Source organism: Carettochelys insculpta, chromosome 15 (genome assembly GCF_033958435.1).
Source record: "Carettochelys insculpta isolate YL-2023 chromosome 15, ASM3395843v1, whole genome shotgun sequence".
Taxonomy (NCBI): domain Eukaryota; kingdom Metazoa; phylum Chordata; order Testudines; family Carettochelyidae; genus Carettochelys; species Carettochelys insculpta.
This window is the reverse complement of record NC_134151.1, coordinates 16,771,224-16,781,681: the sequence shown is the minus strand read 5'-3', so window position 1 is coordinate 16,781,681 and position 10,458 is coordinate 16,771,224. Positions and strand designations below refer to the sequence as shown.

The 10,458-nt window shown below is 50.2% G+C and overlaps 1 protein-coding gene across 1 annotated transcript in view; it reads left to right on the top strand.

Annotated features, from left to right (window-relative positions):
• The first annotated feature begins 1,447 nt into the window (after window positions 1-1,447).
• NEURL1B (neuralized E3 ubiquitin protein ligase 1B) overlaps window positions 1,448-10,458 on the top strand; it is a 66,018-nt gene continuing 57,007 nt past the window's right edge. The window contains exon 1 of the mRNA XM_075009357.1: window positions 1,448-1,642. Within this exon, the coding sequence (XP_074865458.1) occupies window positions 1,612-1,642 (31 nt within the window). The 5' untranslated portion in view covers window positions 1,448-1,611. The remainder of the gene's footprint in view (window positions 1,643-10,458) is intronic.

The following is a 10,458-nucleotide window of genomic DNA, read 5'->3' as shown; positions in this document are numbered from 1 at the left end:
AGGTTAGGTGCCTCTGGGTGTAGATGTTCACAATATGGTTGTATATGCACTCTGGGCTCCTTGAGCTTGGCTACAGATGCTGGAACTAGCTGTGCTGGTGGTGCAGTTGCACCCTTTGTCTTGAAGTGGTTTCTCTCATATGCAAGATTTATAGTTCCCTCCCCCCAGCTCCCCCTACAGAATTATTCCAGCACTCTTGAGTGTGGTTCCCTAGCAATGAGGCATCAGTGTACCCAGGGCTCTTTGAGCTCGACTCCTTGGGAGAGGGGACAAGAGTAAGTCATGGTAGCGCCTACTTGTCACTATCGTGTGGCACCAATACAAGCTATTTATTGCTCACAGTAGATTGTGCAGATCTGTGGTTGTGTCTCCCTTCTTGCAGGAGGAATGAAACAGTTAACAATTGTGGTATCCAACGTATGGTCACTGGTGATCTGAGTTAACACCTCAGAGCTAGTTCCAGACTATGTGTGGGCTCAGGCAGCTCTGCACCGGTTACACTAGGCTCACAGTTGTGAGGTTTTCTGTACAAACACAACAGTTAGAGATAACTTAGTTCAGAAATAGACCCTCCTATTTCAGCCAGAAAAGTGTAAAAATCCCGATGGCAATGTGAGTAGCTGAGTATCGCTGGGGCTTTTATCATCATGATATCTGGCACTGAGTTTACCAAAAGGAAACCTCCATGCCCTAAGGGAAGGGTATTGCCCTTGATATCTCAGAGGGGGAAACTGAGTCTCAAAGCCACCATACAGCAACTAAGTGGCTTCCTCTTTAGCCCCAGGACCATGTTCCTCAAATGAAACTTGTTAGAAAGGTTTTTATTGGTAACTGGGGGGGGGGAGGGGTCAGGTATAAGGGGGAGGTAGGAGCATGGGGGAAGCTGTGTAAAAATGACAGTGATTCTCAGGCAGACAGGTATAAAGGGCCATTTCTTGAGCCATCAAGCTGAACCTGCTGTGGGCCAGGGCCTGGGGGCGGGAGGCTGTGGGGGCTGGTTTATTGCATTTCTGACAGTAGTGGAGGAGCCCGCATGCATGCAGGGTTACCAGCTTGGGTTGCACCAACTCCTGCAGGTTTCATCACATGCAATTGCGTTAAATCCAGGAGTGTTGGCAATGGTACACACCCTCTCCGCTGTCCCCTGCCTCATGCCACAAACGGAGCTTCCTTGGGTAGCTCGCTTTACCTGGAGCTAGGCTCACCTTCCCCATGCAGGCGCAGCAGGGCCGCTCCCACGTGAGACCCAGGCCAGTCTGTTGACAGGGTAGGGCGCGCAGGCCCTGTATGCCGCCCCCCAGCGGCGCTGCCCCACTCCCAAGCTGCTGCAGCCGCGGACTCCGCCCGCCGCGCCCTGGCGCGTCCCCTGCCGCCCATCTGCCCGGCTCGTGCAGCTGCCGGCTCCGCCCCGCGCCAGCCCCCGGGAGGCGGCCCGGCCGCGGGGAGCTGGGGGAGCTGCGGGCTGCGGGGCTGGCTCAGTGCGGCTCGGGCTGCGGCGCGGGGAGCCTCGCAGAGCGCAGCCCGCTCCCCTCCCCGCCCCCGGCCAATGGCCCTTGGGAGCGCGGTGCAGCTTCGGGCCCGCAGACCGGCCGCCCCCCGCCGCGCGGAGTGATGGGCAACACGGCGCACAAGAGTCTGCCAGGTAGGGGCTGCGCCGGGGAGCCCCTTCCCCCCACTCCTCAGCAGAGCTGCTCCGCCCCCTCGGAAGCGGCTGGTTGGGTGCGAGCGGGCAGCTTGGCGCTGTGCGCTCCGGGGGCCCTGCCGCCCTCCCGCTGTCGCGGAGCCCTCGGGACAAGCTGGGCGCTGCCCCTGCTGCTCCCGGTCCCCGGCTGTGCTGGGCCCAGAAGGGGGCGCCGCAGGGGAAGGCCAGTTCCCTTCTGTCTCCCGGCCACAGCCCAAAGGGGGCAGGATGGTGGGTGCAGAGGGGAGAAGGGCCGGTTCGTTTTTCGACGCGGGGAGCTGGGAAGTCCCCTTTGCCGCCTCTGGCAGGAAGGAGACCTCATCTAGCAACCAGGCATCCAAACTGCACAGTGCTGTCCTGGTCTCTGGGAAGCTCCCTGGGTACAGCAGCTCAGGCTGGCAGCCCTTGGGGAGGGGGGTAGCTAGTTCTCTGCTGTCCCTGAGAAGTTGGGGCCCAGGGTGTGTGTGGGAGGTGGGGGACGGCGCTTCTTTCCAGTGAACACATGGGGCACGAATAGCTGTGGGAAGGGACAGATGCTGAAACTAATAGCTTTTGTTCCGTTGCCAAGCGGTGGGTTGACAGAAGAGATGTTGGCGTTAGGGACCGGTTAGGATTTGTATATATTCCTTCCTTTTAACCCCAGTTCCTGTGTTTGCAACCAGAATAAGCTTTGAAAACTTGAGGCTGCTCCAGGGACCTCCAGGCCAATGGGACTAAAGAGCATGGACCTTTAGCAGCTGGGTTGCGGGGCTTTATTGTGAACCCTGCAAAGGCAACGAAAAAGGGTGAATTGGTGCTATTCTTGCAGCTGAGATGGAGAGAGCCTGGCTTTCAATGGAAACACATTTCATTTTTTTAAAAAGGACTTTTTGTTTGTAATTGTGCACAACTTTTTCAGCTGTTCAGTGATACAAGAGGGAAGTGATGGGAAGGCAGATCTGAAATGTCTGGTGGATTGCCTTCGTTTTAAAATGCCTTTTCATTGACTGTTGCTCTTATATAAGAGAAGCAGATCTTCTTTTTCATGCAAGCCCATAATTGCACATTTCCGCCCATAGAGAATCAGTGGATAATAGAAGCTTGGGTCTTTACAGAATCAATAGCACTGAATTACGGAACCCTCGTGAGTCGCTATCTTAAGCTGTTTTTTTGCAGCCATCCTGCATTTCATACTTTGTACTTTGGGCACCCTTGAATAAAAAGGGTATTATTAAACTTGTTTAAAGAAGCAGAAGGACCTATTGAATTCACACATGCCTCCCAGTAATCAGCCCACAGTTTGAATATAGAAGACTTACACTTGGACTCACCCTTATATTTTCTGTGAAAGGAGAGCATGACTCAGAAAAAGAGCTTTTAGGTGGTTGTTTGTGATTAGTGATGAACCTAGTAACAATTTTTTAGAGGAAAACAGATATATCTTATCTCCATTTGCACTTGTACCTCTCTCCTGCAGATATTACACCTGTATAGGAAATGACCTTTTCTCACCCTAAAAGATATCATGGCTGATTTATGTAATACCTGATGAATCAACCAATAAAAGAGTCCCAGGGAGTTCTTGCCACTGGAGAAAATCCATCCAATCAGTAGTCAGTACGGAGAGAGGCAATATCAGGGCTCCCAAACATAGGAGAGAGCCACTAAAAGATTCTTGGTGTAACGGAGGAGGAATACATTGTTCAAGACAGAAATTCATGGAGAGAAAAGCTTTTTGCCTGCTGAGATGTAGGATGCAGCTAGAAGCACTTTTATATGCCATGTAAAGGGTTATGAGAACTACTTGTTGGAACAGCTTTTAGTAAGCAGCCTACATGTACATAACCTAATAGCTAGGAGTTAAATCCTTGGTGAAGTCAGTTGTGTTCTGTGGTTGAGCAATAATTGGTGGTGAAAGATTCTTTTGTTTTTCCTCATGGGGTTTAAAAAAAGTCTTTTCTTCAGACAATATAAAATTCCTCACTTTGTCACTGTTCTTATTAAACTTTATTTTATATTGTACCCCTAGATTGAGATTTTCTGCAGAATACCAGTTGGTTGGGAATATTGTCTTGTAAATGTTTTCAAATTAAGCCAGGCAAAAACATTGATGATGCTTGAATGTTTTTAAAATTGTGCTGGAAGATTCTGAGAATGTGCTACTTCTGAAAGTTTGCTTCCTTTTTTTAAAATAACAGGTAAAAGAAGCAGGTAACATAGTGCTGCATAAAAAAGATGAAGGAAAATCAGGCTTTTTCCCCTTAAAACATATATTTCAAGTTTAGGATCAAATTCTGTAAATCTCTACTAATTTATTGAATTCCTGGGTACTAAGGCTCTGAACCTCAGAGGTATTTATGTTTCTAACTTCCATTAATTGGTTAAAAGGGAGTTTTTGCCATAGTGGGTCCATAGTTTGTAGTAGAGCAAGCACTTGTTATCAAATAGTCATTCCAGACAGAAGCAGGTGTTGAATATTTTGTTTCAGGGCATTTGTTTGAAAATTGGAAAGTCCTTCCTGCAGCCTGAATTCTTTGGTGAATTCCTATTTACAAAGGCCATGACTATTTATAATTACTTAAATCTGTCCTACAATCTTTAAGCCTTTCATCTCCTTTCCTGCATATGTTTAAAGAATTCTTCCTTTACACCCAACAGAATGAACAACACAGTTCTCATTTTAGCTCACAGAGGAATTTCTCTCCTGCTTCAGAGGCAGTAGAAGTTATCTGAAGAAAGAAGAAAAACCACCTAAGACTAGCCCAATGTGTCTGTTAAACCCTTTGCTAAACATAGACAATTACAGTGTGGCTTCTTTTTTAAAAGAACCAACATAAAAAAAACAGTTGAAGATGGAATAATGATTTCCCTTCTGACTAGATGCAGAGAAAATCAGAGATCTTATGCATTTGCTTCATAGAAAAGCCAATCAAGCAAACTGTTTTTGGATTTACATATAAATTTGTGTAATTTTTGTCTCAGATGCTAAAAGGCAATATGAACCCTCCCTTTTGCATTGTTTATTCCCTTGTATTTATAAATTTCACATGATTGAACTTCAGCTGCTTATTACTACTCAAAACATTAATCCTCCTTATGTCTCTTATCAGGGCATCTTCATTTAATGATGGAAGGCAACCATTCCACTGATACTGAAGAAACTTGTATCAGGAGCTTGGTTAACTTCTGCTTGCCAAGTCTTTTGGTGGTTAACACAGTAGATTAAATAGATTAAAACAGATTTGCTGACAATTTAATAGCAAAATTTATAAATTGAGTGGTACTGAAATGAGTAATACAGCAGAGTCGATGATGGCCAGTTTCTATATTTGAGCTGGTTAAGGAGGCACTGAATAAAAAGAGCTGAGTTGTGTCAAATATGTTTAACAAAGGTGGAGATCTAGGTAGTGGAAATTAATGTGGTGATAGCTTGATGATGCACACCAGCAGAATAAGCTTTCCCTCTTGTTATTGGTCTCAGACACTAATAGGTGCGCAGAACTCCTTAGTAACCTGCTAATACTGAGTCTTTGTCATGTATGATGTGCAAGATATGTCCTCTTTGGAAAAACTCTGGGGACTTAAATTATCACACAACGCCTTCCTTCTTGCCTGATATGTGGGCCCAGACCTGCAATGCATACTCTGACGCAGTGGGAGTAGTGCCTGGAGGAATGCAGTCCGTGTTTGGATATGCATCCTTTGCCTCACCCTCCTGCTGCATGTTGTTTAAAATGATTTGTGGCCAGGTGGTTAAGAAGGAGTGAAGACTTCATCATTCAACCTCATCACTTTTCTTTCTCCTGTAGGTGATAACTTAGTTGGAGTTAATAGGTAGAACTTTTTCAGATTTGCAAAGCTGGCTGAGTGGTCAAGTGGAAGTTGTTGGAGGATGATGTAACATACCAAGGACTAACTTTATGACAGTGAAGTGGAGTTGTAGGTGGTAATCCCCCTTTTGGTTTTGAAGCTATTTTCTTCTGGTCTGCTTTTGCTGACTGCCTTGCTTTCCCCACCGGCTCTTTTCACCTCCCTAGTCTATGCTGTTGCTCCCCCTTAGCTTTGATTTCATCTCTCCTCTGCCTGATTGTTTCCTCTCATCCTCTCTCATTGTCCTTGCTCTTTTTTAACTGCCCTCCTCCTCATTCACTCTTACTCCTGCTCACCAACACGAATCCTGTAAGTCATCACCATTTCTTCCCGTGTCACATCCTCCTGTGGCCACACTTCAGTTTTTCTTCTGTCCCCAGGATGCACTGCAGCTCCCCACCACCACCCACCACACACACGCTGCCAATGCCCTTTCATCCTTCTCAGTTGCCAACCATAAAATCTCTAACTGTTCCCATCTTCTCTTGCTCCTTCAGTCTAACCCCCGTTCTGGCTTCTACCCTCTCTCGTCTCTTTCTCATCCTGTTACACGGTTCTGGCTGTTTCTTCTCAAACTGGCTGTGTGGGTGCTGGGCTTCCCCATGCTCCTAATAGGCTAGCAGGGAGCTGAGGTGTGGTAGATGGTGTTGCTCTAAGGGAGCAGTGAATGTGTAAGTGCCTGCAGAAAATGCAGAGGTCATCAGACCAGCTTAGAGAGGCTAAGAGATGGAGTACTGAAGAGAGCTGATGTGTTCCTCGTGACTTGGGGGAATCTTTACATTGAATCGGGGTGTAACAGAAGGCTGCAATGATTACCATGCAAGGAGAGATTCGGCTGAAAGAAGCAGGGGAAGCATTAGCCAGACTGGGAGAGAAGCACTGACAGCTGTTCCAGCAGGAGGGCAGGAATGCAGTAGGCAGAATCAGAGTATCTGACCCGCATACTAGCAAAGAATGTACCAGTTGGGTTCCCAGTTGGTGATCCTGGCCCAAATAGGGCCCCTGATATTTAACAAAGAAACCAGTCTCCCCTTTAAGAATCTGGCTTGGGTTTGATTGCCAAGCAGCTTTCCCAGCCCTACACACAACTGCAGAGAGTATCAGGTATGGCTGGCATTTGTGTTTGGTAAACATGAGAGATAATGTGGCTTGTTCTAGAAAAATGGATCTTCTCAGCTTCAGGGTCTCTTCTGTGTGCATAAGAGCAGCACATGCCTCCTCCCCTTTTGCACTCTTCACATCCTAGTGCCATGGCTGATCTTCATCCTTTCATGTGTCTGCACTCCCTTCAGATCCACACCATACTTTCCTCTGTCCTTTCACACCACGTATGAGAATTCCATCAGGACATGCACGCTCTTTGAATAGCAGCTTCTTTCCAACCAGAAATCCCTCTCTGCTCTACACCTTTCGTTGTGAGCACTGTATTGTTTTATTTAGTTGTTATGACTCAGTCATGGGAGCTGCTGAGCCCTAGTTTACCTGGAAAGTGAGAGTACTTACACCTTAAACTGAAACTTGCTTGAGAACACAGATTCTTCTTCGAGTGTCCCCGTGGGTGCTCCACAATAGGTGTCGGGCTTGCCCGGCACCGCAGATCGGATCTTCCAAGCAGTTTCTGCCGGACCGCGCATGCGCTGGCGCGCGCCGCTCCCTTGCGCGCTCCTGGCCATGTGCGCGATCCGGTCCCCGCCAGTTCCTCTAAACCGCCATCGGCTGCAGACGGAATCCGAACTAGGCTAAGGCCAAGTAGCGTATTCAATGACTTTAACTGTTTTTCTTTAAAGTTTTTCAAGTACTTAGGCTACTGCAAGTTAGCCGGTTGTTATTTTTGCAAAAAACAAAAAAAACAAAAAAAACAAAAGCAACAAACAAACTACAAGCGGGACAGCTTCAATCCAGTCCTAGTAACAAGCGCCGGAGGCCAGGAGCATAGGGCCATCAGCCCTCCTGCTGCGGCAGGCCATCGGAAGGGGAAAACAGCACAGAGAAGGTGCTAAGTACCCGTTTAACAACTGAAAGACTCACCAACAATGTCCTCTTCAGGATTTAAAAAATGTGAGTCCTGCCGAGAGGCGATGCCAGTGTCCGATGGGCACAGTCTATGCATAAGGTGCCTTGGGGAGTCCCATGTTGCACAGAAATGCTCCTTCTGTGCTAAATTAACAGCCAGAGCAAGGAGAGACAGGGAGATGCGGCTTAAAATGCTGCTTTTTGATAAGGCCCTCCAGCCAGACGTGCCGGAGCGGCCGCAGCAGGAGGGACCCTCCGGGGCCCATAAAAGGAAAGCTGCCTCCCTCACCCCATCAGCGCAGAAACGGAGGAAAGCCTCCCCAGCCCGATCCCTGCCGGCAGCAACAGCGAGCGGGACGGGAGGAGCGAGCAGCCCCCAGCCGCAGCAACAGCTGATCGGCGGCGGCACGGAGAGCCACGTGGAAGCGGCTCAGCCTCCGATAATCAGCCAGCCGCCTCGCACCGCAGGCAGGGCGGCGGCTAAACAAGCGCCGGTGCCGGTGGCACCGCAGGCAGCGGCACCGACCCCCGGGGAACCGGCGGTGCAGAGCGCGCAGACACGCAGCCTGCAGGCACCGAAGGACACCGCACGTGCGGCACCGCCTTCGAGCGTGCCGAGCACGGTGCGGACGGGGCCGGGATCCCCTGTGCATCAGGGGGCGGAGTTACCTCCTCCAGGGAGGGGGAAGGCTGCACACAAGAGGAGGCATTGCAGCCCCTCTCCGGACAGGGCTGTGGAGTTGCTTTCTCACAGCCCTCCGCTTATGTTGCAGACTCCAACCAGAAGACAGGGGTCCCCCCTAGCCTACCCGGAGCCCCCTTCTCCATTTTTGCAACCAGCCTCACCCTGGCTGGGACCACCTTCACCCTTCCTGGGGTTTGAACCGCTGGACTATTATGCAAAATCGCTCTCTCCAGTGTCTCGACGATCTCCCTCCCCCAGGCGCAGAGGGTATGCACCAAGGGAGTGGTCTAGGTCACCTTCCCAAGAACAGTGCCTATACTGCCATGGTCGCCCCTACCACGCGGGGCATAGACACCATCGGCAATCTACTAGGGAAAGATCCCCACAGACGATCTCGTACCCCCGAGGGCAATTGCGACCGGGGACAGAGACTCAAGCATCTCAGGGGGGACTGGTTATGGAACCCCGAGATTTTCCCTCGCAAACCTCTAGTGAGAGGGTGTACCATCACCAGCAGGAACCGGAAGGGTCCAGAGAGACGTACCCCAGCAGTTCCTCGCTCTCCTCCCCGGACGAGGCTACGGCCCCGGGGGACGTCCATCCTCCGGACGATCTCAAACAGTTTCAAGAGCTGTTTAAGAGGGTGGCCTTCACGCAAGGCATCCAGACAGCAGAGGTGCAAGAGAAACACCATAAACTCCTCAAAAATTTGAGACCTCCGGCCTCCTCCAGAGTAGCAATACTGCTTGATGAAGCGATCTTAGAGTCCGCCACTACGATATGGCAGACCCCTGCGACTATTCCGCCTGTCCAAAAGAGAGCGGATAAGAAATACTTTGTGCCGGCGAAGGGCATGGAGTTCCTGTTCAGCCACCCACAGCCAAATTCCTTGGTGGTGGAGTTGTCGCAACAAAGATCAAAGACATCTCAATTCAGGACAGGGGGACAGACAAAGATGCCAAGAAGCTAGAGCTGTTCGGCAGGAAGGTCTACTCCTCCTCCACTTTAACATTGCGAATGGCAAATTACGCAGCACACTTAGCGAACCATAATTTCGACAACTATTCCAGGTTAACCTCCCTCATGGACTCGCTTCCAGAGGACAAAAAGCCGGTGCTCAAGGCCATAGTGCAAGAAGGCTACGCGGCCTCGAGGACGGGAGTTCAGATCGCCCTGGACGTTGCGGACACAGCAGCACGTTCCACAGCAACGCCCCTCCATACACAAAGAAAAGGTACTAACCTCAACAAAGACGGTACCAGCAACAGCGCCCCCAGTACCACAGGGGTTACGAGCAAGGGCGACTTCAACAGCACCAGCAGTACAGAACTCCCAGGCGACGTTCACAACAGAGCCGTGCGTCCTCGGGGCAGGGCCAAAGGCCACAAGTTTGACATACAGGTCCAGGGCTGCGCCATCACTACCATCGCACAAGGTCATCCGAAGCGACTATTCCACCATCGCCTCCGACCATTCTACGACCAGTGGCAAAGGATCACCACAGACAAATGGGTGCTGGAGATCATAGCCACGGGGTACGCCATCCCCTTCCAGTCGCTCCCACTGTCACGATCTCCACCCAAGCCCCACCTCCAGGAGGCCTCCCATGTAGCGAGGCTCAGGCAGGAGGTGGACCATCTCATGCTCATAGGGGCAGTGGAAAGAGTGCCGGAGCAACTGCAAGGGAAAGGGTTCTACTCCAGGTACTTCCTCACGGAGAAAAAGACAGGAGGCTGGAGGCCCATCTTAGACCTTCGCGGCCTCAACAGGTACCTGCGCAAGCAACGTTTTCGGATGACCACAATCGCCTCCATCCTTACAGCACTGGACGATGGAGACTGGTTCGCAGCCCTCGATTTACAAGACGCGTACTTCCACATAACTATCCATCCGGCTCACCGGCGATTCCTCCGGTTCATGGTAGGCAACGAACACTTCCAATACAAGGTCCTACCGTTTGGCCTCTCCTTGGCCCCCAGAGTCTTCACCAAGACCTTGGCAGTGGTGTCAGCCTACCTGCACAGACAGGGGGTATTTATTTTCCTGTATCTGGACAACTGCCTGCTCGAAGGGGGAGGTTCTGCACATGATACGCGTCACAGCAAACACATTCTCTTCACTCGGCCTGGTTATCAATTTGGCAAAATCGAAAATAGACCCCACACAGGACATAGAGTTCATAGGGGCTCGCGTAAACTCGGTTACAGCGAGAGTATATCTACCAGAGGCT